We start from the raw sequence: 26,654 nt of genomic DNA, 5'->3' as shown, positions 1-26,654 counted from the left end.
CTTGTCTTCTTTTTGCCCTTTATTCTTTGTGTTCATTTCCTGCCTCTGTGCCCCTTTCTCCTTCCTTCCCTTCCTTCCTTTCTTGGGGCAGGGACAGAACAGGAAACTGGAGCATGTCATGATCAAGTTCCCTAAAATCCTTTAATTGGTAATTCATTCAATGTTCTAGATAATAGTGTTCTATTTCATTGGGGAAAAGTAGAGAATTAGAACAAGTATCTGGAAAATCGAGAGGACACCAAAACTTGCCTTTTGGTATTAGTTTATAAATCTGTTCATGAAATTTTCCTCTAGAACTCACGGTTAAGATGCCTCACTGTTCTATATCACCCTTATTCCAACTCTGTCTGTTAAGCGCCCCACCGGGTGCAGAGCAGTGATAGCAAAAATATGAAAAGGCTCCTGTTGGGGTTAAAAGTATGGAGATTTGAAAAGATCTTCTTGGAGTCTCTGAGACCTTAGGATTCATCAGTAACATCCCCTAAACTAAGGGTTCAGCATTACGCACATGACGGTGCTGTCCACGATAGTCTGGTAGGGGCAGCATGGCCTGCCATGTGGCCATGGACATCTGGCCTCCTGCAAGCACATCGTTCCCGACAGGTGTGTGAGATGCTCACTGCCTGGACCCTGGCGGTGGCTGCCGGTCCTAGCCCCTCTAACGCTGGGCTCCCCTGCCCTCCTTGCTGCCCGTACATGGGGCAAGCCTCTAGCACTCGTGCCACAATAAAATCCCCTTCTGGCTCAGGGGAGCTACTTAAAAGAAGCTTCTTTTAGATGAGAAATGACAGGAGAGTGTTCTTTGGTCTTGCAGCAGCTGTTCAGGTCAACATCTTGAATGTGGCCGGCTTGTGTGCTGGAGGCAAGGGGCAGGGGTCAGAGCCAGGCCCTGTGGCAGGCAGCCTCACTCACCGGGGCCATTTCTCTCTTCCTCACAGCAGAGCGGTGCGGGGGATCGTAGTACCTCTTGGAGTGACTCCGCTGGCTTATGGGACGTTGGCTTGGACCCTTTGTGACACCGTGCTACATGGGACGATGACAACTCAGAGAGAAAAAAGGCCCGAGGTCACCCTCGCTTGCCTCCTCTTAGCCGCAGCAGGCTGCTTTGCTGACTTGAGTGAGTGCCTCCCTTCCCTTTCTCAGCCCACCCCTCTTGCAAGAACACTTTGTCCCCTTGTGTCACATTCAGTAGTGACCCTTTGTAAAGGCCTTCCTTTTCCTGAATTTCAAAGAACACTTCATTCTCACCGGCCTTCGGAGATACTCTCAATAATGCAAGATGAGAAATCACTCATATTGGTTGTACTTTAGAACTTTAATCATTTCAAATATATACCAGTGGAGGAGGAATGATAATAACTACCTTTAACTGAGCACTTACTGTATAAGATTATGGCAGGCAGTTGACATGCATTGTTTGTAAGCTTCACAACAACCCTGGGAGGCAGGTGTTACTAGCCCCATGTTATCGGTCAGAAACCGAGACACAAAGAGGCTGAAGTGACGTAGCTCAGAAGGAGTGGCCCTGGGGTTTGGGCCCAGGTCTGTCCAATCCCAAAGTCTAAGCCCTCGCCTTTGCTCCCCGCTGCCACTCCAGTCTGCCTTCTGAGAACTAGGACAGGCTGGGGAATGGGCCCAGGCACCGTGGAGTTCTTCAGACGAAGATCGACTCCTCCCGGCCGCCCGGCTCTGAAAGGCCGCCTGGGTGCTGTGCTTCTAAAAAGGTCATGTTACTGGTTTCAGTGGGGATGTTCGTTCATGGCTACGTCCCTGTTCTTCCTCCAGACCAGGTCCCTCAGGTCACTGTCCAGCCTTCTTCCACGGTCCAGAAGCTCGGAGGAACGGTGATCCTGGGCTGCGTCGTGGAGCCCCCGTGGATGAACACCACCTGGCGCCTGAACGGGAAGGAGCTGAATGGCTCAGATGATGCTCTGGGCATCCTCATCACCCGCGGGACTCTCGTCATCACCGCCCTCAGCAACCACACCGTGGGACGGTACCAGTGTGTGGCCCGGATGCCTGCAGGAGCCGTGGCCAGCGTGCCAGCCACTGTGACGCTAGCCAGTGAGTGCTGCCCCTTTGCTCCTTGGCCACAGTGCACTCTCCCATTCTTTCTCTCCCCCAGACCATTCATACCCCTTGTCGGTAGTGTTCATATGAAAGGGGGCCTTACAATTTGAAATTTCAAACCAGAGAGTGGTAGCTGCCCAGCAGTCCCCAGTGGTGGAGGACAGTTGTGCCCCTGGGAAGCTGCTAAGTAGGGGCAGTGTGTGGAGTGAGTGTCTCGAAAGAGGGGAACTCGACATGGTTGAACTGTTTCCGTGCCTCGCCTTTGGACTTTCCCTCTAGCTGTAGGTGTGGTAGTGCCCGCTCCTCCCCGTCTTCCCCGCCCCGGGCCCCGCACTCCGTCCTCAGGGCAGTTATGGTCAGAGCACTTACAAGGCCATGTGGAGTCCGAACAGAGCTGCCCATCCCACACTTGGCCTCCTGTCTGTCTGAGGGCCAAGCGGATTCCAAACGCCTGACAAATAAATAGTAGAACACATGAAAAGGAAACTGTGTGACAAAGAGTAAAGAGAACAGAAAAGAGGATGAGATTGGGGTACAGTTTGGTCCAAGGAGGATGCCAGGTGAAGACTTTATACTACTCTTAATTTGTAATTACCACTTGGGTATATTATGGTGCCCAGGTGCAAAGCATACATTGCCTCATTTTCTACCCACTGTACATACGGGAGACGAGACTTACTGACGAAATAAACTTCTGAAGGCTGCAGGGCAGCCCCAGCATCTGTCCTTATAGCTGAGTCTAGAACCAGGAAATATTAAGAATGACCTCTTCCTCCTTGGAGGCTTGTTCCCTCATGACCTAGCAGGGTCCCCTTACCCCTGACAGCCTTGCTTCAGACTTCCACATCACCATCCTCATCACCCTCCTGAGCGATGTGTGTTAGGGGTCATGCCTAAAGCAGCAAACTTCTGAAATGCTCCTTAAAGGTTGGCTGGGGTCTCTGGGGTGTACGAGGTGTGAGTCCTAGAGAAAAGCGGTAGGAGATGGGGAAATAGACCAACAGGGGAGAAAAGACCTCTGCCTGCCCTCCGATTCTCAGGTCCCTGAAGGGACTTCCCTCTGTGAGAGAACAGAGGAGAGTCTGCCGGCAGTGTTCCTGTTTTCTTGGGAAACAGTCAAGCAGCCCTGCCCTTTTCTCAGAGAAGGGAGAAGGCAGGGCGGGTCCTCAGCTGCCCCTCCAGGGCCCAGGCTGAGCCTGGGCTGCATCCTGCAGCCTCCCCACACAGTGGGAGCCATTTTCCTTGGTGACAGAAGAAGCACATTGAATCTGAGCCCCAGGCCTCTGGGAAGCAGGCTGTGCATGCTGGGTGAGGGAGGCAGATCCCGGGCCACCAGCTGGGCCCTCCCCTCCACCTGTGCTTGTGGGGTGTGAGGAGGAGGGTACCAGCAGACTTAGGTGAGGAGGGTTGAGGGTAGGGAGGGGTCATCTCATCATACAAGAAGGGCTGAGGTCAGAGCTACTCTCCTACCATCATATTGCTCTTATATTTTTCAACTGTAATGAAAATGACAGAAAGCACAGAGTTTATAGAAAATAACATTTCCCCTCAGCCCACGGTCGTCACACAACCACCATTTACCATTTTGGAGTATACCCTTCCAGTCTTGATCCATACCCATACTTTCTTTTTTTATTGAAGTATATAATTGACATACAATATTAGTTTCAGGTGTATAACATAGTGATTTGATATTTGTATACATTGTGAAATGGTCACCACTAAGTCTACTTAACATCTGTCACCACACACAGTCTATTACTAATTGTATTCCTTGAGCTGTACATTATATCCCCATGACTTATTTTATGACTGGAAGCTTGGACTTCTTGATCTCCTTCACCCATTTTTCTACCCTGCCCCCCACCCCAGAACCTCCTTCTCCTCTGGCAACCAGGACTCTATTCTCTGTGTCCACGAGTCTGGGTTTTGTTTTGTTTTGTTTTTTAGATTCTACCTGTAAGTGAAATCATGGGGTATCTGTCTTTCTCTGACTTATTTCACTGAGCATAAGGGCATGCCCATTCTTTCGCACTGTCCGAGTGATCTGCTGAATATATAGCTTCTGTCCATATTCTCTCCCCTCAGCATTGTGTGGTAAGCATTTTCTATTGGCCATATGACCATATTTACTCTTCCTTTTCTGTTGAGTATAAAATGCATCCAGTAAAGTACACAAAGTGCACTAATAAGTCAACATCCCGATGCATTTTTCATATGTATGGGTAACCATCACTCTAATCACTCTAGCAGGTTCCCCCATGCCCTTTACCTAGTCATCTGCCCCCCTCCCCACCCCAGCCCACAGCAGAGCAGGGTCAGAGTTACCAGTGGCCCTCAAACATCCCCTGAGCGGCTCTACCATACGTACTGAACTCTTTTTCTATTGCTGGGCCATGAGGTCACTTCCAGTGGTTCATTATTACAAGTAAGATATGCCTTTTAGTAGCGTTCATGCCTTTAAAGGATAATGCTGCTCATTTAGGAGGGTTGCTCATCTGCAGATGGTCAGCACATGTCTGTGAAGACTCAGGAAACTCCATAACCATTCATTTGGCCTCATTAGGAGCCAGGCTGAACGTTTTATTTGGAGGAAGGGATAGTTGGAGAGTAGAAGATTTACGTTGGAGCCCTCCTTCTACTTCAAGGTGTATCTGTATGAGGAGAGACCATTTTTTGCCCTTATGGTAAAAAAAATTCCTGGCCACCTCTTTCTGTGGTGCTTGAAGGGATCTGCAGTTGACAGTGAGGACAAAGGGGAGGGTTTGATTGCATCCCAGAAGGCCCAGTGAGAGAAGTGGCTTGTGCAGAAGCCCAGTGAGTCTTGCTTGAAAGCCAAGAACTGTTGGCTTGTCGTGGAGACATGAATCAGAAGTGAAATGTTTGGGGCTGACTGGAGGGTTGGAGAAGTGCTGGAAATGAGGAGAGCAGGCTCCGAGGGACTGTGGCCATGGAGTGGAACTGCAGCCTCCCCAGCTAGGAGGAGGCAGGGGGAAGGCGGGAGAGGCGGCAGAACGGGGTGCTGTCTTTGGGCTAATGCCATGGGGGATTTGGCCCAGACTCAGCAGTTAGATTAAGTTTCCGAAAGCACATTCCTGAGCAGAATGGGGGCTGTGTTTTGCTGGTTGGCTGATGGAGGGAGGCTGAGCGGTGAAGGGATTACCAAGGCATGGTCTGCATTTAGAGGCATGGCTGAGCCGTGGCGTGCCTGTGCACACGCACACCCCCCCCCCGCCCCCCGCCCCCACCCCCCACACCCCCCGCCCACACCCGCCCACACTCAGCACTTAAGGCTTCCTTCTCCTCTGGCCTCTTTTGCCTGCGTTCAGATGTTCGTGCTCAGACAAAGCACTTGCTGTTTGGTCTACCTAGCAAGGTGCTGCCTCCTGTGTCTTCGTGAACTCCTAGATCCCTGGGACCTTTCGATGGTGGGGGCTTGGACCTGGCTTGAGGATTCAGGGGTGTGGAGGAGGCCTCTAGCAAGAACTTTCCTGGTCCAGACCTCTTTGACTTAGATGCCGGGGGCTGGGGGTACGTTTGGACTGGACCCCTATCTGTGGACCTTGGCTTCTGGTCTTCAGGTAAAATGGAACCCATGTGGATTAACTACCGTCTTTGCTCCCTGTGGAGGTGTCCGTCCCACTCTCCTCTCTGTAGAACTTCTCCTGTTGAACCTGAACTTTATTTGTGGTAAATCTCTTGCTGCTAATGCCTCACTTCAGACCACCTTGTCTAATTCTTGCTTTTCAAAATACTTTGGACTTTGATCTCCTTTCTTCCTTTCTCCTTTTTTACAAGCTTTACACCAGGAGGCCAACCACTCTCCATGGCTCAAGTATTCCCAGTCTCTGCACCTGAACCAACAGCAGACATTGCCAATGGACACCATATTCCTTTTTTCTATACTCTGTTTCAGCCTTAGAATTGTTCTCAATCCAGCCCAGCAAGTAATCACGATTCAGCAGAGCTGGCATACAATGTGAAAGCTGTTTTCTATTCCTTACCACTAATAACTCAAATATACTCCTACATAATTCTTCATTTTTAACGTTTTCCATTTTTTTACTATTTAACTCTCCCAGTTTTCCTATCATCCCTAGCTCCCATTCATTGTTGGTAACTGGGTAGTAATTCTATAACTGGGAACTTTAGTCCTCAAGCTAATGTGAAGTCTTCAGCTGATGCTGGTTTGAGACTGGATCTGTAACCCCTCCAGAAGGCCTTTAAGCACTATGACCCAGGCATGTGCTCGAATTATCCTTTCTCTGGCCTCAGATGTCAGAAGGTGAGGCCACTGACAGGAAAGGAAGGAGCTCCCCTTAGGCAGCTGTCTCCATGACTCTGACTCTGAGGAAGGGCAGAAGGTGACATCATTTAACCCACGAATAAAAGGAAGAGACAAACTGGTATAATGGAGGGAAAAAAAAAAAAAACCTTGGGTTTAAGTTCTGACTCTGCCCTTAGGAGTTGAGGTGACTTTGGGCAAGTCACTTCATCCCTCAGGTTGCCACAGCTCTGAAATGAGCAGAGTGATAGTTATAGCATCAGTATCATGGGTTTTTTGTTTTTGTGGTTTTTTTTTCCTTTGAGCATCAAATGATGTAGTAGTTCAAAACAGTAATATTTTGAAGCATTTTATAAATGCCGGGCTCTATATGTTCACCCATTAGGTGAGCGAACATTTGCAGAGTGTCCTCTGTGTCCAGCCCTGTGCTGCCCAGCTCCGTTCTGGGAGCAGCCTTCAGAAGAATGAGTCCGGGGAGTGGAAAAGCTTCCATCCCTAGCCAGAGCCAAGAGACAGGGCTGGCTCATTGGGAAGGGAGAACTACCCATTACCTGTGAATTTCTCAGCAACACGTATACACTTGAGCTCCAACCCAGATTCCTACCTCCTGGCTGCATTGGAGGGTGGCCGTGGTGTCACCACGTTGCATGTTGTCCCTGGAGCCACAGGGACATTTATGCTCCTGATGGCTCACCGCGCCCCCCCCGCCCCCCGCTCATTCTTCTAACCAGGTAGTCGTTGGCTGGTGCTGGCAGGCGGGGCTGCCCCTGGCCCTCAGCACGGGGACCCCACAAGCAGAAGCCGTGTTTCTTTCTGTTTGGTTTTTGCTCCCCCACCTTTGGTTCCTATCAGACACTTACTGGAGGTCTTCTAGGCTCCGACCCTGAACCAGAACAAGCCATAAAGGACCACTGTGGACATGTCTTTACTAAAATATTTCTAGCTCTCTTTATCCGTATTTGAGTCAGGTTCTCCAGAGAAGCAGAACCGCTTATACATACAAGTACACCGTGGAGAAGTTGTGAGTTTGGTTCCAGACGACTTACAATAAAGTGAGTCAAATGAATTTTTTGGTATCCTAGTGCATATAAAAGTTATGTTTATGCTATCCTGCAGTCTATTAAGTGTGCAATAGCATTATGACTAAAAAAATTACATACCTTAATTAAAAAATACTTTATTGCTTAAAAGGCTAACCATCAACTGAGCCTGCAGTGAGTTGTAATCGCTGGTCACAGATCACCACAACAAATGTAATATTTCAAATCTTTTCATCATTATTATGAGAATTAATAAAATGTAACACAGAAAATGAGCAAATGCTGTTGGAAAATGGCACTGATAGACTTGTTTGATGCAGGATTGCCACAAACCTTCAATTTGTAAAAAAAAAAAAAAAAACAAACAAACCAAAAAACAATAAAATGAGGTATGCCTGTGTATGTATATGGAGAAGGAAATAAAAGTAAAAATAGAGTTATTTTAAAGAACTGGTTCACAGGATTGTGGAAGCTGGTGAGTCCAGGATTCGTAGAGCAAGCCAGCAGGCTGGAGATTCGGGAGTCCCACTGGCAAACCGCAAAGCACCCATTCTCCAGCAGTGAGTTCAGAGTTTGGATGTTTTGGAGATTGGTGTCCTGAGAATTGTGTTCAGAGTTTCCAGCAGAACACAGTTAGACCTAACCCTTGCCTTTGAGGAGCTCTTAATCTGATGGAAAAGATTGACTGCAGTAACGTGTTAGCCCTAAAACAAGTCAATCCCCAGCCGAGATATAACCAGATTTTCCTGGGAACTCAGGCTGACAGTGATTCATTTCAATTTCAGGGGATTGAGGAAGACTTGGGAGTTGAACCTTAAACAGTGTGTGTGGGATAATCTTTCTCTCTCATTTCTTGAGTTCTCTCATACCTTTCTCAGACCTCCAACAACTAAATTTAGCTCTTAGTGTTGCGTACTTAGATTTAAGCCCAGTGCAGTTTCTGGGACGATACAGATACGTCCACAGGGAGTTTGATTTCCGTAGTGAGATAATTCCATGGTGAGTTCAGTCACATCCTGAATGTAGCCACCAGATGATTGTCTCTCTCTTGCTACCCCATCGGATTCTCCCCTAACTCTCCCCCATTTCTCACTGTCTCTCTTTTCCCTTTGGGAATGTATATTCTGTGATTAATAAAGGAAAGCTCAGAGTGTTTTCTCCAGTGCCACTCCTCTCTGCCAGTCCGCTTCAGCCAGCCAGTGACTCCTTAACAAAACAAGAAGGAATCATTCGCTCCAAGTTGGCAAAACATTTGTTGTTAGCTTAGGCATCTGAGGGGGAATCCTGTGCAAACCCTTTGCTTTGCAGCGAATGGGCGGTGGCAGGAAGAAGAGTTGGGGAAGGAAAGGAAACATAGGTGGCATCCTGAGCTGGCCCAGGAGGGAAAGGGAGTCCGCAGCTGGAGGCCAGGCTGGCGATTCTGCCAGGCTGGGGAAATGGAGGCAGCTCTACGGGGTGGTGGACACAGTCAGAAAGGGAGAATGAGCCTCAGTGTGAGATTTAGCTGCTTTATTCTGTAAGTTTTGTTTTACTTTGCCAATTGGACAAGAAAATTCGTGACCACTTAAATCCAAAAGGAGCTAAGCCACATGGATATCTAAATAGGAAATGACTAGGGAATACCTTATAGTATTAAACCAAAGTCCTGTTAACCAAAGTGCTGTTTTCTTCTGGATACAGGCAGAAGTTCATGCCTCGTGTGGTATGAGCTCAGCTCAGGGCATCGTGGCAGCAACTGTCTGCCCCAAACAGCCAGGGTTCCAATTCTCTATTTAGCAATCGTCACAATTTACCAAAAGAAGACCTCAAGTCCATGGTACATCTTCCACTAAGGACACACTTACTTCTCTCCTCAACCTGTTCTTTGCACACACAGCCACATGCTTAAGTAAAAATCTTAAGTCCATCTTCTTATCTAAGAGCAAAGGGAAGACCTCATAGTGTGTTAAGCAGGTACCACCTATAAATTCAATGAGCCAGAGCAGACTTTGCTCAGGAAGGTGAGGGAAGCATTGATTAGCTTACTTGAAATCACTGGAGCCCTCTAAGGAACATGATGCAAGATGGTTCCTTTAAAATAAAAAATCAAGAGAGCAAATGAGTCCCTTGGATCCCCCTTTTTTGTGTGTGGAAAAGCTTAGGGATTTCTACCTTGACCTTGTTCTTAGACTTTCAACCTTTCCAGGAGTCTGGTAATAACCCTGAGAACAGTAGAACAGCGAGTCTGTCCTGGAAGAAGATGTACCCCTGCAGGTGGGTCAGTGTTCACATCTAAGATAAAAACAGTCCCTCAATAGTGAGACAAAATGTAGGCAAAAGGGAAAAAAAACTTGCTGAGGCAAAAACAGCATTTTTTTTCTGAGGGAAAATGATGTTTAATGTTGAGTGACTGTGTTCCTTTACTTACAAACGTGTGATGACTCCAGGAATCACAGAACAGGACTCGGGCTGTGGTGCGGCATTTAAGCCCGTCTCTCAGCCTCACCTCCCACTCTAGACCCCCCAAACTCTGCCACTTCCTCATCTCATCTTGCACTTTCCCCTTGTTTTTGGAATGGTGCCCCATCTGCCTGCAACACCATCCTTTCCATTCCCTTTCCCAGAACATGCCTATCTCCCTTGGGATAATGAATTCCTTCTCAGTTTTCAAGACTTGCGTATCTTCTCTGGGAGTCTTCTCGATGCCCTCAACTTCCCGAGTCTGAAGTGGGGTCTCCTCTCCCAGCTTCCTCACCACCCTGTTTGCTTCTGTAGCCCTCTCGTTTGCCTGGAGGACAGAGACTGCTGCCATTCATCTCTGTGACCACACGGCTTCCCACAGGACCTGGCACCGAGTAGGCCTTCAGTGAATGTCTAGAAAGAGGAGGACTCCCAGATAAGATGTGTTTGAAGTCTAGAAGGTCAAAAAGGGCATGCAAAAGGCGAGCAAAGATTTCTTCACCAAACCCTGATCTATGAAGAGGCTTAAGGAAGTAAAAAAGGATGAAGCAAGGACTTAGGATATAAACAGGTTGAAGATACAAATAGATTCAGGGAGGGTTCAGAAAAATTGATGGATGTCAGAAGGTCTGGTTTTTTTTTTGTTGTTTTTTTTTTTAAAGATTTTATTTATTTTATTTATTAGAGAGCGAGCGAGAGAGAAACAGCATGAGAGAGGAGAGGGTCAGAGGGAGAAGCAGGCTCCCCGCTGAGCCAGGAGCCCGATGTGGGACTCGATCCCAGGACCCTGGGATCATGACCTGAGCCGAAGGCAGTCGCTTAACCAACTGAGCCACCCAGGCGCCCAGAAGGTCTGTTTAAAAGGAACTGAGATATTTGGAGGAACCTTTGGAAACTTTGAAGGGAGATGCCAGTGAATGTGGCTCCGCCTCCTACCACACACTTCATGGGACACTGTCAGAGGTGGTGGGCAGTTTGCATCAGTAGCCACCGCTGCTTGTAGGGATATATAGTTCCCAGGTGTGGAGGGAGAAAAAGTGGAACCACCGTGAGCCCCGCTGGCCTTAGGACGGCACCCGTGCCTCCCACCCAGGGTTCTGCATGTGGGGACCATGCTGGAGCTCCCCTCTCCCTTCCTCCTGAGTGCCTTGGCCTCCCTTTTCTCCCCCCTCCCTCTTCCTGTACAGGCTGCTAGCCTGCCAGAGACTCTGCCAGGATCCAGCTCTGGCTCTCCTGATCCCAGACCACCAGGACTCACGTTAATTTTCCCATTGCTACGTTTGTAGTTTATATTTGGTTGATCAGAGAAATATGTATGATGTGGGTTGCTGGCAAGTACATCTTTTTTTCTTCCTCCTCTTTTTCTTAAGTGTATTTTCTCAAACCATTTCATTTCTTCATTGAGTCCAAAAGAAACTCCCAAGTTCTGCTCACCAGCCCTACCTCATTGCAGTGCTAAAGTCAGATAAATGAGATGGTCTACAGACATCTTCTCTGTTCATCTGGCTGCCAGACTCAGTGGACACATGGCCCCCATCCTTGCCTTGTCTTCAAGGATTAATCACATTTCTTGTTCTCTTATTTTTAAAAAAATATTTTTAGTGATTTAAGCCAAGAAATTCCAGAAGCCTTAGACCAGTTTATTGCACATCATTTAATGACATTGCAAACAGGTTCTTTTTTTTTTTTTTCCCCCTTCTTCCTATCACGCTCCTCCCTTTATACCCTTTCTCCACTCCTGCCCACCTCCGGTCTTGGCTTTGATCTTCTGCCCTCATCCTCCTAGTTCTCTCATCTTCCCTGCCTCCTCAGCTTTCTCCCATGGCTCAAATCTGAGTGCAGATCCCACCTCAACTCAAGGAGAAAGAAAGAAACACAAGATGGAACAAGTAATGTATTTGGCATCTGCAAGGGTCTTTTTTTTTTTTTTTTTTTTTTACCCCCATGGAAACTGTTTTTATTTAAATAAGAGACAGCATGCCTTACTTTCATCGGAAGGTGTGTTTGAAAAATTTCATGCCATGGCTCTCAGGAGAGAGTTTTAGAGACAAAATTATTTGTGCAATTGGACAGGCAGAAAAAACTCCTAACGAAAGCAAACATATTTATCCACTCTCTCTGCCTGCAGAGGGAGGATGAATACTCCCTCTGCCAACCCCCTCTGCCCTAAGTTGCTCTAGAGCTCAAGGTGACCTGATCTAGGCTGGAACGCTGGTAGAGACAGTAGGGACTAAGCCTGCAGATAATACTCTTGCAAATTATTGTACCCTCCCTTGTGTGTTATTTTTACCTATCTTATCCATCAGAGTAAAGGTCCCTGAGGTTAGGAACTATATTTTTGTCTTTGTGATCTCTTCTGCAGTGCCTGACATACTAGACAATTCTGTAGCTCCTGGCTGAATGAATGAGTCAGTGATGTCTGGAGGGGATGGTATGTGCCAGATGTCTACTGTGGAGTATACTGGTTTTGCTCAGCCTTGTGGCCACAGTTTGGTTTGGCTTCAGTGGTCTGTGTGACAGGGCTACACACTGGCAAGAGGCTTAATCACTACCCAGAATGCGTGGCTTCTGAGAGGCTTGCCCATGCCACAGCGAACCCCATCCTTACTGGGCGCCAGGCTTTCTGGCCTCATGGAAGTACAGTTCTGTTCCAGGCTCTACTCTGCTCCTGAGTTGATTGCCGTGGCTTCCCACTGGCAGAGCACTTTATTTCAGAGGGCTGACCTCAGGGGTCCTGCCAAGGCATAGGTCCTCAGGCGGCTTGGGGGTCAAGAGTAGTGTTGTGCTTGTCTGCGCCTCAGTGAAGCCCACACAGGAGGCAATGCTCGGGACCCTTCACCTTCTCAAACTCCACCTCCGAGTCCATGCTGGAGAGCAGTGAGCCGCGGCTTCCGCCAGAGAAAGCTCCTCATTTTACTTCCCTTGAACCTTTGCCACCTTTCAGCAAGCCATCAAGGTGCAGGGAAGGGCCACAGGGTCAGCATGTCACTGAGGGGGAATACAATAGGGCAAAGTCTTCTATGCTTTGTGACGTTAGCCGTAGATGCAGCAAGCCACCACAAGGACAGTTGAGGCCTGGAGGCCATGAGAGTTTGGGAGCAGGATTATCGGCCCAGAAACTTGCCAAGAGCCAAGAGGCTACCGAGCCATGCTGACAGCATTGCCAAGTGAGCCCCATGCGGTGCCCCCACAATCTGGTGGGTCCCATCCAGACCTCAGCAGATGAGTACAGGCTTGTCTTGAGGCAAGAGGGTGGGACAGGACTGACTATACTTGAGAAATGCCCGGATGGGTAGAAAATGACTTTTTTTTTTAAGTGTTCGGCTGAGTTCATGGAAATGGGGACGGGGGTGATGCCATGCAGCCTCCGGCCAAAAGGCACTGTCTTACCTGACTTCTTACTTAACTGAACTTTGACTTGCAGCCCAAGAGAGGTCTCAGGGAGAGGAGGGCCAAATGAGGAAATGCCTGGAAATGCCTTATAGATTGCACCGGGGGCATTCTGCTGTGGTGCATTGCACCCTGGAACTGGATGTGTAAATTCTATAACAGTTGGGGGGATGAGCCTACACTTAAGATTTGACAGCTTTGTGTCATGGGAATTCATGATCATATACCAAATACTGTAATTCATAGCTCTGCTGAGCTGAAGGAAGGATCCAGGCTCCGAGGTGAGAAGAAATTCAAAGGGGCTTAAGATAAAACTGGCCTCTTTGGAGTCTCCCAGGTAACCCTGGTGATGGCAGCCACACCCACAGAACTTCTCACAGGCCTTATTTTCCTCCCCGTTTTCCCTTGGCTCAGAAGGCAGGTGCCTACTGTACCCTATAAATGTGAGGAGGAAACCCAGAGCACATCACATGGTTTGCGTCTGAACAAATCTCTGTCATCTGTGGAAATGACGTATCAGAAGGTACGTTTCCATTAAGAAATGGAGGGCCTAGAAGGAAGGAACTGGGCAGGGTTCTATATGGAACCCAAATTATTTGGACTTCCTTAGAAAGAACAAAGTTCTGTGAAAAGGAGACTCTGTAAACCCAGAGATGGCCCCAAAGACCAGGGCTTCTGGCCTGTTGAGAGCTGAGAAACAAGAGTGGACCTATTGGCATTTGATTAGTGCAGACAAGTTAATAAAATAGCCGAAAGGATACACAAAGAGAGGATGCACAAGAGGGCTCTGGGGGAAGGTAAGAGGATTAAAGCTGCAAAAACATTCCTCTAATGGATTTCTCAAACACACCAGCCCACAGGCAAGGGCAGGTGTCCTGTCAAACCATTTCCCCCTGAAACCCGATCCATTCTGCAGTGCGGCCTGTTAACCCCATTTGGAATTGAAGGGCCTGCCCCCTAGGCCCAGGGAGGCGCCCAGAGCAGCCCGGGGACTGGGCAGGAACCCGGCTTTGCAGACAAAGGGGCCTGGGAATAGGCTGGTTTCCTTCACTCGCAGCCAACTAGATCTCTGCATCTGCCTCATCTGGTGGCTGATTAGGCCATTACTAATCACACGTCTCCAGCCCGCCCCCCTCCCCGGTCTCCTTCCTGCCTAAAAGCACTAAAGAGGGGGTGCTCTGATTTTCAGATCCATCATCACTTTGTTACTCTGCCTGTGATCCCTTAGTGAAACTCAACTTTTGCTCTAGCAGCCAAATTGGATGTGTTTGTCTGGTGAAGCAACAGCTAAGGCTTAAGCTCAGGAGGAACAGGGCGGGGACAGGGCCAAGGATCGAACTACTGCTTATTTGTTTTGAAGCCAGGAAGGCAGGCCTGCCAGTAGGATGCCCAGCTCGGGTGTCCTCGGTCCTGCCCACATGGGCTGTTGTGCACATGTTGGCATCAGAACAGAGGGGCTGTCTGGCCACATGGCTGACCAGTGCCCAGCTTTGTGCCTCCCCCACTGCACAGCCTTCTGTCTCCAATTTAGCAGTTGTCAGAGGGTGCAGAAGGAGCCAAGGGGAACGAGGGGGGCGGCTGTGTTTTGTCGTGGTGGGTCGGTGAGGTGGGTGCATGGAGGAGTGCGTGCCTTGTGCCTGGATAAGCTCTCGATTACAATGGGGCCAGAGCCTGGGCCATTAACATGGAGATGGCATTCTGGTGCCAAACTCCTTTCTTTCTTGTAAAATGATCTGTTAGGTTTGAGTATATTTTTGCTTGAGGCAAATTTTCTTGGAATGAAATAAAGCAGAGGAGGAAAAAAAAAATTCAAACTCTTGGTGGAGTAGTTTTAGATTTATGGGACTGTGGAAGAGAGTGCTTCTTGGTGACAGGAATTTTCCACATGCCCCTGAGCGGACAATCGCTCACAGCTCGCTTTGTGGGGAGCCTCCTGACTTGGCAGGTACAGCACACACTGTGCAGAGGAGGATTAAGGCCTTTGCATTGTTTAAGTGCATTGCTTTTGAAAAGCAGTGAGCAATATTTAGTCAGAACACACTGCACGCAGGCCATCCACCCTCTCCCGTAGTCCGTATCTCCTTCCTCTCTGAGAAAACACACATCCGCTGTCTTGGCTGAGAAGCTCAGCCAGGACTGGACTCCATGATTTTGAGGGTCTAATGCAAAATGAAAATGTGGAGTCTTGTTCAAACTTGTTAAGGATTTGAAGACGGTGATGAGCAGAGCATTAACGTGAGCGCTGGCCCCTTCCGTGCGCAGGGCCACGTGCAGCTGCACAGAGTGCACTCCCAGCAAGCTGGCCTTGGGCTCAGCCTTCCAAATTGTTCATTCATTCAGCAAGGATTTATAGAGCATTTGCTGTATCCTGAATACTGTGCAGTGGGGTTTGGGGCTGGGGTGTGGAGTGTAAAATCAATAGGCCGTCCCCTAGGAGTTCACAATTTACTTGGAGTCAGATTATCACATATACAAAGTTAAACAATGACGAGATAATTCTTTAAAAGCCCAGAAGGCTCTATACCCACCCAAAGGAAGCAATCCGTAAGTGAGATCTCCCCTTGACCCCCAGATATCACTTGTTCAGCCCGGAAAGTAAAAGAGGGCGATAGAAATGAATGGGGGCAGTCTGTCTGTTTTTGCCATGCCACTGGTGAACAGCACGTATTTCCTACTCCACCTTCATTACCTATTTCACATCTCTTCTGTGACTCCAGAAGTAACCGCTCTAGAAGCAGTCTATTTTCATAATAACCATACTTAGGTAAAAGGTTCGTAGAAAATGTGTTGTGCTAGGCCTCTGTCCTTGAGCTTGCAGTGTAGACGAAACACAACTAGGAAATTTGAGTTCATAGGCAACATAAATGGGCATCTTGTACCTGATCTGAGGGTCCCAACTTCCAAGATAGTCCTTCATTTGGTCATTCAGCATTGACTGAGCATCTACTTAGGCCAGGCCCTGGGTTAGGTTCAGAGGACACATATACAAACAAGACTTGGTCCCTGCCCCTAAAAAGTTCACACTCTAATATTGTAAACAGAGAGACAGTGATCCTTTCCTAGAAACAAAAGGGCTTTCCTATCCTGGCATGGCTTGTCTAAAAGCTTCTGGAAAGTTCCATTAAGTGGGAAACCTTCTGACCTCACTGCGTGCCTTGATCCCTGGGCTCTCCTGTGGTGACCGGAGTTTGTTTTTGGTAATTACCTCTTCTCTTTTGTGAGAAACCTGATTCCTGCCTGCTCCTGTTGCCTTCTTGCCTTCTATGGGTCTCCCGGGGAAACAACACAGGCAGGTGGAGTCTTGCAGCAGAATTGCAGTAAAAGCTCTGATGGCGCCTGTTCTCAGGAGCTGAGCAGAATTTTTGGTATGGTCAGCATTCAGAGAGGGTGCCTCAAGGGCTTTCTAAGTACCTTTATGAGAGAGCGTCTGGGTAAATATTCTCATCTTTCTTATCTTAGTCCCCTTTCATTTTATGTCTTTTAAATTCAACCACAGTCCTGAAAAACAAAATTGGAATGTTTTTTGCCCAAGTGTCCCATTTTGTTCAGCAACATCAGTGATTTGGCTCATACAAAGAGAGTTTTGTGGTTTGAACGGTTAGATTATTTGGGAAACATTCTGCTCTTGTTACAGATGGATCTCCATCCTCTCCCAGCTTAGATCCCAGTCTTGCCACCAAGCCAAGTCAGAAGAGACGGCCACCATGCTGTCAGACACCGCAGCCAGGTGTCAGGACCCTCAGCCCTCCCATATTCCACTGCCATTAGCCACACCGTGGAGACGCGTCTTTGCCTTAGAAAGCCCTCAGAGCACCCACAGATCCCGCACCCCCAGCCCCAAGGAAGGATCAGCCATGACAGAGAGTATAGCTCTGGGTAGCCTCAGCCTTCCTGTCACAACCATGGTTGGTGATTGAGCGGTATCTAGGGCCTGTCACTTTTACTGGGGATGTCAAAGAAGAACCAGGGAACTTGACTGAACTGGAAAGAAGAGATCACAATTCTCTGTCATCCTTCCCTTCCATCTCCATTAGCTGCATTTATGCCTTGATCAGTGACCCATCTCCTGCCAGGTTCAGTAGGGCCCCTGGGCCTGGCCAACTGGCCGCCATGTCTCAGAGTAACCGAAGAGGCCGGTCTGGGTCACAGGCATCTCCTGGTGGAATTCTTTACACAGTGTCCCCACTCTCCAGCTTATACATACCAAGTTGAACTCTCTTGCAGTGATGGAGACCACACATTCCATCCTGCAAACTCTTATAGACAACAGAAGGCTGGAGGAAGGACTTGGACCACCCCCAGAAAGCCCTCAGGGAGTGAGGCTCCTGCAGCTATTTATCGTGACTGAAGACACCACGGCATCTGCCCACCCTAAAATGGTGCTTTGTCTCTCTTCTCCATCGAGGCCCAGTTGGCACCTTCCCTTCTCTCCACAGACCTCCAGGACTTCAAGTTGGACGTGCAGCACGTGATTGAAGTAGATGAGGGGAACACAGCAGTCATTGCCTGCCACCTTCCTGAGAGCCACCCAAAAGCCCAGGTCCGATACAGTGTCAAGCAGGAGTGGCTAGAGGCATCTAGAGGTGAGTGAGCAAGTGGGGAAGCTGACCACCTCTGCCTACTGCCTCCCCAACCCCCATCAACATGCCCTCCGCCCCCTCCTCACCTCACTGGTCAGCGGTCTTCTGCCTTGCTACATAGCCCTGTAGGATCCTAAAGGGATTGGTTTCCATAATGGAGGTCTTCTGCCCTGTTGAGAGGAATGTCTTCATCCTCTGAGGCTCTGGAAGATGTTGCTGAGCTGTCACCATTTGATCAAGGCTGTCAGCACAGGGTTCTGGATTCCCTGCCACCAGGCACACACAGCAAGGCGGCCTGACGAACCCAGCCATCCGTGGGGCTGCAGGGTTGCCCAATGGGAGGTGGAGCTCTTTCCCATACAGCAGAGGAAGCTTGTCAGTGGGACTCGGGTTTTTCCCTCCCCATCTTCCTGGTAATGTGGCTGTCTCAGCTGTCTCGGCTGTCCTAGCTTCCTGCTCAGGCCACGGCGTACATGACAGCTGGGCTAGGAGAGGCCATTCTGTGGTCCACAGAATGCCAGGGAGGAGATGGGATGTCTCTCAAGATGAAAACAGCTTCTTCCCATAGTTGACCATTCACTGAAGGCCAAGTTGACCCTGCTTAACTGAACCCATAGCTCAAAATGTATTCCTTTTATAATATTCTATAGATACTTAAATATTTTCATTACATTTTTCTGGTTATAAAGGAATATATGTTCCTGTATTCCTATGAGGAATATATATGTTCACTATAGAAAATGCAGAAAACTATTTTTTGAAAGGGTAAAACCCCTAATCCTGCCATTCAGAAATAACTGGAAACTAAGAGGAATAGAGAATTAATCTCCATTGTCTCTAGCAGAAGCTTGGCTATAGCCTCTGGAGGAAGCCCCATAGGAATCAGGGGTTTTTCCCATTCTGTCAGGCATTAACTAAGCTGCTCATACCTGGGGCGGCCCAGTGACAGGCAGGCACCAAGCTCAGTGAACCCAGATTTCGGAGACACCAGGACCCCCCTGGGGCAGGCCAGGCCACCAGAGAGCTCAGAGCTGATGGCCAGTGCTTTGCCTACCAGGAAGCTGAACACCATCCCAATCACTGGGGCGTCCAAAAGCCACGGATCTGTCTCCTGTTGAAAGAAGCAGAACACAGCCCTGGGGCCAGGCCCCCATGGCATCCCTGGCCCCAAAGCAGACAAAGTCCAGCGAACCAGTGATGCAGAAGAAGGGTTTCAGTGACATTCATGGAGAAGGTGGTGGTTGGGAGTTAGAATATCCTCCCTGGTTGCAGAAATGCAATAGTGAGGTGGCTCAGAGCCGTGACCCTGACAGAGACTCATGGGAAATTATAAATTTATTTCCCTCCTTCCTGGTGGCTTGCAGGAATGACCATCTCATCTCCCACGTGTACAGCATGGGCCCCTCAATCCTTACAGTGGCACTGAGGTGGCACGTACCATACCGCTTTACAAATGCGGAAACAGGATCGAAGAGGTTAATCAGCTTGTCCAAAATCACACAGTGCATGGCAGATCCAAAGCTTAAGCCCAGGTCGGGCAGACCCCAAATCTTGCTTCCTTTCCACCCTACTCCCTTGAAAGTATAAAATGTTCTTTCATAGACCTATGTACTAACACAGGGGACTTAGCCAGTTTGTCAGCTGATTGATTAGTTTTACTCTCTGGCATTTCTGTCCCCCTTGATTTGAGGTTTTAGGGGGAGAATAGCATTTTCCAGTTTGGGCTTATTGGGATTCAGGTGTACAGCTCATGGTTCGTGCCCTGCCTGCCCACTGGGAACTACCAGCTGCAGCGTTCTGGGCCACACTCATCCCACGTCCCCTTCACCCTGCCGTTTTCTCAGATAACTACCTGATCATGCCGTCGGGAAACCTCCAGATTGTGAACGCGAGCCAGGAGGATGAGGGAATGTACAAGTGTGCTGCCTACAACCCAGTGACCCAGGAAGTGAAAACCTCGGGCTCCAGTGACAGGCTCCGAGTGCGCCGTAAGGGGCAGGGGGGCGTCTCACTGATGGAAGGGGCTGGTCAGGCTGAGAAGGGAGGGGATTCAGCGGAGGCGGGGCACAGGCCAGGCTCCAAGTCTGTGTTCTCTGAGGCGGGGGTGGGAGCCGTGGGGCTCGGGCCAGGGGGGTATCCAGGACTCAGATGGAGCGGGGTCCTCTCCCCTCTAGCGGCACGTGTCCCCTGCCTAGCTCCGGGGGTAGCTGTGCTTGCTGGTCCCTTTCTCCTGCCTATTGGGAGCTCTCCTTCACTGTGAGACTTCGAGAGCGGGGATCTGTTGGGATGTGGCTGCCGGCGCCGGACAGCCTGGTGCTCAGCAGCTGCCAGCACGTGCACAGGAAAGCGATGCGCTTGTGCCTGTGTGAGGCACAGGGCGAGCCTACACTGTGCGCCGCTGAGGTGTGCCCACACCTCCCTCTGGTGATGGTCCGTGGGGGCCCCCACGCTCCCCCGGTTGGATGAAAACAACATGTGCCTTTGCCGAGCATTTCCTGGGGGCCAGGCACTTCTCTAGGCTTCCGGCTTATTCAGCGGGGGGACGTCTTATGTGAAGTTTGGTCTTAGAGGCAGCGCCAGGGGCAGATGTAGCGTGTAGCTAATGAAGCCAAACCTCAGCAGTCCCTCAGCCACAGGATTTTGTATCTGTAGTTGTGCATTCTGGTTCTTAAAGAGGGCCTCCCAAGCTGTGTAAGTCTCAGGTCTTCCAAAACCCAGATCTGCCCCTGCTTGGCACCTAAAGCAGAATCGCACAGGCCAACGTAGAGGGAGGGGCCGCTGGAGGGCAACCTGCCTTCCAGTAAGTGCTATGCCGTTTCTCCCCCAGCGCTGGCAAAAGATCACTCCTTCCTTAGCTGAGCAGCCGAGCCAGAAGCTGATTTGCTTTGGGAACCTGTGATACTGTACAGCTAAGGAAGGAAATGCATGTCTTTAAACTGTGGGTCCCGCTCAGCTCCGTGAGGTGCTCACACCGTGAGTGATGCTGAGAACCGAGGCCTATGGGTGGTGTGGGGGATACCGTGGATCCTTGTCTCCTAGCTCATCCTTTGACTTGGGGTGCACTTGCTGAGTGCAAGCAGGAAAAGTCACCTACACCATTTGTTTCTCTGTCCACCCCCTCATCTTTTTCTTTGCCAACATGCATAGTTATTCATACGTATGTTGTGTCGATGCTGCTATTCCAATATATTACCTCATCTCTTACAACAGCTCTCTGCAGAAGGAGGGCCTTGTTTTTGATAAAGAAACCAAGGCCCAGGGGAATTCAGTAACTTGCCTCACTTTATGTAGGTCATAAGCCCCTGAGGGGCTGTTTGATTCCAAGTCCACACTGTCTGGGACTGCCTCCTGGGGCCTGGCCACCTAAGGCGGGATGGAGGGGATCCTCTGCACTGAGTCCTGGTCCCACATGCTGCCCTTTACCTCCCGGCCCCTCCAGGTTCCACTGCCGAGGCTGCTCGCATCATCTACCCGCCAGAGGCCCAGACCATCATCGTCACCAAGGGCCAGAGTCTGATCCTGGAGTGTGTGGCCAGTGGGATCCCACCCCCACGGGTCACCTGGGCCAAGGATGGGTCCAGTGTCGCCGGCTACAACAAGACACGCTTCCTGCTGAGCAACCTCCTCATCGACGCCACCAGTGAGGAGGACTCAGGGACTTACCGCTGCATGGCCGACAACGGGGTTGGGGAGCCTGGTGCAGCAGTCATCCTTTATAACGTCCAAGTATTTGGTGAGTGTCTCCTGCAGACTTTCTTCTCCTCGGTCTTCTCTATTGTCGGTGGGCTCTTTCTAGATGCTCCTAACCCCAAGGCTCAGACAGGGTCAGGTGCCTTGTGAGAGGTCCCATGCCCAGTGAGTAGTGGAAGAGGACGGAGAGAGTTGGGCATGCTTGGATCCCAGGGGCCAGGGTACAGGCCTGGCATTTCTCTCTAGCCCTTTCGTGTCATGACTGACAGAAGAGACCCAAGAACCTTACCTTCCTTCTACCGACAGGGGGTGGAGGGACCCATTCCTGACTACAGATCCCTCCCCAGCCTGTCTGGTCCCGGATGGGAAGACCTCAGCCTTTCTTACCCCTGCTCTGGTTTCCTGGCAGAACCCCCTGAGGTCACCATGGAGCTGTCCCAGCTGGTCATCCCATGGGGCCAGAGTGCCAAGCTCACCTGTGAGGTGCGTGGGAAGCCCCCGCCCTCTGTGCTATGGCTGAGGAATGCCGTGCCCCTCGCCTCTAGCCCGCGCCTCCGACTGTCTCGCGGGGCCCTGCGGGTGGTCAGCGTAGGGCCTGAGGACGAAGGCGTCTACCAGTGCATGGCTGAGAACGAAGTTGGGAGCGCCCATGCCGTGGTCCAGCTGAGGACCGCCAGGCCAGGTGAGTGCAGCCCAAAAGGCTGGAGATCTCAGCTGCACATTCACGGAGCTCTTTCCTCAGCTGAAATCCAACTTAGAACCCCGATATATAAAATAGATAAAAGTGGCTTTTAGTTGTGAGTTTAAGCTTACATTAACTTATTTAAAAGTCAGAAGTGTACATTTTCGCTAGTGAAAGTGATTCGTTTTACTGTTGTATTTTTTAAAGGTTTTTTTTTTATTCCTTTGAAAGAAAGGGAGAGCGAGTGCACATGAGCAGGGGGAGGGGCAGAGGGGGAGGAAGAGGGAAAGAATCCCAAGGAGACTCCTCATTGAGCGCAGAGCCCAACTCGGGGCTCGATCCACAACCCCAAGATCATGACCTGAGCCAAAACCAAGAGTCGGACATTCAACCGACTGAGCCACCCATGCGCCCCTTTACTGTTGTATTTTTAAAAATGCTTTTTATTTTGTGGAATCTGTGGGTTCCTAAGGTTCCGTGACATCCCGTAGAGTAAAGAAAAGCAGGTCTGTCCTTTTCAGCCTGATTCGTTTCAGTTGGTACCTGTACTGACTGATAAGTTACTATGTGCTCAGCACTGGACTAGATGGTGGGGGTGGTGCAAAGAAGCACAACAAAGATTCCACTTCCTCATGGAGGAAACCAAATTCACCAAGGGAGTAATTTGATAACGCTGAATCCACATGATCAGACGCCAACCTTCTGTGGCGCAGGTGGCCGGGGAGAGGAACTAGCACTGGCAGATGCTGCAGATGCCTCCTGAGGGGGCTGCTGCCTCTCCTGGCCTCTCGGATTCTCAGACGGGGTTACAACCGGCTTCCCGTCTCACATGCCAGGCTGCCGCAGTGGAGTAGGAAAAGGCTGCATGCTGCTAAGACCCCACAGTGAAGGGACATGTCCTCCACCCTGCAGTGGAGTAGGAAAAGGCTGCATGCTGCTAAGCCCCCACAGTGAAGGGACATGTCCCCCACCCCAACAGAGGCGTAAGGAGGAAGGTGCAGCGTTCCTTGGGAGTAAACCGAACCATCACTTGAGGTGAGGCTAGTGCATGGGCTCAGGAGAACAAGCAGATTGCCGAGATGCCTGCCTGCCGCCCGGGGCCATGCCGAGAAGCCTGGGCACAGGGCGCCAGGCTGCCCATCTCTCCTGGCCGGGCAGTGATGCAGCCCTCTCTCTTCCCACAGAGCCTGGCTATGTGTGCAGTGGGCTGATGGTCACCTCAGGCTCTGAGCTGGGGGCTCTTCCTGTCCCCACAGGAAGACTCACTCGTCTCTGTCTTCTCCCTGGGGCCAACAATTCAGCCAGTGACCAGGGGAACTAACATCCTCTTCCTTCCCTTCTCTTTCCTTCTTGGTCCTCCAGGTACAACCCTGAGGCCGTGGCAGGACGCTAAGCTGGACACTGCCACCCCTTCCACGCTGCCCTCCAGACCTGGAAGCCCTGACCAGATGCTAAGGGGGAGCCCAGGGCTCCCAAAGCCCCTGACATCAGTGCAGCCAGCTTCCCCACAGTGCCCCGGAGAGAAGGGGCAGGTGGCTCCTGCCGAGGCGCCCATCATCCTCAGCTCACCCCGGACCTCCAAGACGGACTCCTACGAGCTGGTGTGGCGGCCTCGGCACGAGGGTGGTGGCCAGGCGCCAATCCTCTACTACGTGGTGAAACACCGCAAGGTATGGTGCCTGGCATTGTGCGGACCTCTCAGACCTGGGCAGGGGTTTCTGCCTGCTAGCCATCTCCCCTTGAGTTCCTGCAGCCTGGACCAGCAATCTCTACTGCTGCCCTTGACCTTCTGTCTCCTCCGCTGTACTTTCCTGCCACCTCCCAGGACGTTGCTTGTGAGTTGAGGCATGTTGGGCCTCCCTAACAGGCCCAGGAAAAAGTCATGTGTGCTCCTTCAGGTTCTCTGCGAGCTGGTTTCCCAGAAGCTACCACCACCAACTTCTCCTCTCCGGGGAAGAGTGAACAGTCTCCCCGTTCACCATCACCTGCCCTCCCCCCACCCCCCGTCATTTGTCGTTGATGTTGTTTTTTATTTTGTTTTTTAACCGAAGCAAGCTCCACTGGGCACATACCTGCAGGGACTCCACATGGCAAGCTAGCTGTAGGGCCAGGAAAACAAATATTTGTGAACAAGTGTTTTCTCTGAGGACTGTAAAATACCCCCTCAGTTTTCAGGATCCCTAATGGCTCGGCTTTGACAAGCAGGCGTTGGAGGTGAAAGCACATCATGTTGCTCAAACCTCAGCTGTTTCTCCTTGACAGAAGGAGGCCTGTCCAGGTGGAGGTTTCGGGAGCTAACAGGGAGGGGACCTCTGGCTCTGGCAGGCTGTGGGGACAGTGGCCAGGCCATCCTCTTGGACACGGTGTCCTGTGAGGCAAGATAGGGCCCTGAGCTCACCTGCTGTTACCCCATAGGGAGAAGGACATAAGGTTCCCTTTAAGAAATGTCCTGGAAGAGCATTTCTGTTCATCCCAGATGTGTGCTGCTTTTTCTAAGACCATTAGATAGTAGAAAATTATTGTTCTTAATGGATTTTTTTAAATGTTTTTCGATAATGTATTATAGGTGCTATATTTTATATACCAAAAGTATTTAGCAACTCTTCTCCCCCTCCAAAACCAAAAAACAAACCCAGCCCTTTGCAGTGTGGCATGTCGGCTGGACGGTAGCCCTTTCCCCTGCCCTGGACCCCGCCAGCCCCTCTCATTCTGTTCTTTCCCTCTGTGACCTTGGCTCAGGACAAGTCCGCAGACACACTGGCTCGTCGGAAAGACACCTGAGGCAAAACTGCCTCCTAGGTGGAGGTTGGGGTGCAATTTTTCACTAACACTCAGCCTGCTGGCCTCTTCATAGCCAGCCAGCAAAGCGGGTGAATGTATTTGTAACAAAAAGCTGCATTGTTCTGCCCAGTTTCTGGGGCAGGGCTGGTCCTAATCCTTGTTTCCCCATGTAACTAGACACCTCCATCTCGAGTTGTAGACAGAGATCAGGGCAGGCCAAATGCTCACAGTCCCCGGGAGACAAGAACCAGCAATGAGAACAAGAATCATATTTTTCAGGCCAATAGGTGGCCATGGAACTGCTTTACCAAGAGGCAGGCTGGCAAAGGCCATGTGTGGTGATCCGGAAATGCCAGGCCGAGGCCGCATTCACCCCGTGTGCGTGTGACAGTGACTAATGACCAGGCTATTCCTTAGTTTTGTTTTGGAGCCCAGTGGCAGCGTGAGGCCAGCGCCGGGAGGGCCAAGGGAGAAAAGGGGTACAGGGAAAGTGAGAGGACCGTGCCCCCGCTGGGTCTGGCTTTGGTTAGGCTCCAGCCTCTGGGGCACTTGGGGCTGCTAGGTGGACACAGCCAAGACAGGAATTATGTCTTGCAAGCAGGGCCTTTTTCGAAGGACTAGCAGGTCTTAAGGATCGTCACACAAGAAAGGATTTTGAAGGGAAAAATGAGTGTTTAGGTTGTGTTTCCAGCCCCTTCTCTTGCAGGAGACTGGGAATCACTCAGCTTATTTTCACTTTTTCCCATTCGTGAAGCCAGTTTCACTTCCTGCCGCATCTGCAGACCTTGGGCTTCTGTGTCTGGGTTTCCAGTACTACTGAGGATTCACAGTTTGTAAAAACTTCTTCCCTTGGAACAAATCCAGGAAGTCAGACATAAATGAGCCCAGACCATCCCTGTCCCTTGAATAGAAGGTTTTGTTCTACTTCGGAATATTCTGCTTAGGGATAAGGGCTTTTCCTACCAGCTGTTTAATTCTTGAGCAAACCACAGCTCAGGTCCCTGCAGACTCTGTGAGATGTGCACTGTTGGCAGTTAAATCTTTTGTCCTGAAAGGTAGGGTAGGTGAGATGAAGCAGCCTCTCGACATCACCTGTTCGGGAGGGAGCCTGGATTTTTTTATGTAAAGAGCTAGGAATTTGGGGCCATTAAAGGTTAATCCATAATAGTTACAATTCATCCGCAGTTTTTAAGCACAAAGCAAGGCGTGAGGACAGGAGTGGAAAGAGGAGGATCAAAATGGCAGCAACCCACCAAGTGGAGGATGTGGGGCGAGTCCGGAGAAGGGGCCAGGCCCTCGCTCGGAACCTACTGTGTCCCAAGTTCAGTGCCTGACACTTTATATACATCATCTCGTTTAATCCTCAGAAAAAACTGAGAGCTTTTATTTGACTCCTTTTAGAAATGAAAACCTTAGGGATCAGAGAGGTTAGGGAACTGGCTCAGGGTTACACAGCTGGATTTAGAGACACAATCAGGATTTAAACTCAAGATTTTCTGGCTCCCAGACTTTCTTTCTTTCTAGGATGAGTTGCATATGATTATGAATGTGCCCTCTGGAGTCAAGTCATGGTTTTTGCACTCACTAGCAAGGTAGCTGTAGACAGATTACTCCTCTCTCCAAGCCTTGGCATTTGTGAAGCAGGAAAAAAACTAGCACCTGTCTCTTGGTCTGTTGTCATGAAAGCTCTTCATAGG

At 50.1% G+C, this 26,654-nt stretch overlaps 1 protein-coding gene and 1 long non-coding RNA gene across 4 annotated transcripts in view; both read left to right on the top strand.

Annotated features, from left to right (window-relative positions):
* The window catches only part of BOC (BOC cell adhesion associated, oncogene regulated), a 116,332-nt gene that overhangs the window by 79,249 nt on the left and 10,429 nt on the right, over positions 1–26,654 (top strand). For 2 of the 3 annotated variants that reach the window (XM_081796978.1, XM_081796970.1), the window contains exons 3-9: positions 942–1,117; positions 1,786–2,064; positions 17,661–17,807; positions 19,649–19,792; positions 21,244–21,537; positions 21,904–22,176; positions 23,539–23,846. In XM_081796978.1, coding sequence (XP_081653104.1) covers positions 1,036–1,117; positions 1,786–2,064; positions 17,661–17,807; positions 19,649–19,792; positions 21,244–21,537; positions 21,904–22,176; positions 23,539–23,846 — 1,527 coding nt within the window. In that variant the 5' untranslated portion in view covers positions 942–1,035. Of the gene's footprint in view, positions 1–938; positions 1,118–1,785; positions 2,065–17,660; positions 17,808–19,648; positions 19,793–21,243; positions 21,538–21,903; positions 22,177–23,538; positions 23,847–26,654 lie in introns of all 3 variants that reach the window. The other variant, XM_081796973.1, reaches the window with a different exon arrangement.
* On the top strand, positions 7,418–17,496 carry LOC145715967 (uncharacterized). The gene is made up of 2 exons (XR_014138294.1): positions 7,418–10,461; positions 10,686–17,496. It is a non-coding gene; the product is annotated as an uncharacterized LOC145715967 (long non-coding RNA).

This window comes from Leptonychotes weddellii, chromosome 1 (genome assembly GCF_054177405.1).
Source record: "Leptonychotes weddellii isolate Sample4059 chromosome 1, ASM5417740v2, whole genome shotgun sequence".
NCBI lineage: Eukaryota > Metazoa > Chordata > Mammalia > Carnivora > Phocidae > Leptonychotes > Leptonychotes weddellii.
Note: the sequence above shows the minus strand (reverse complement) of the source record. Positions and strands in the feature narration are given on the sequence as shown.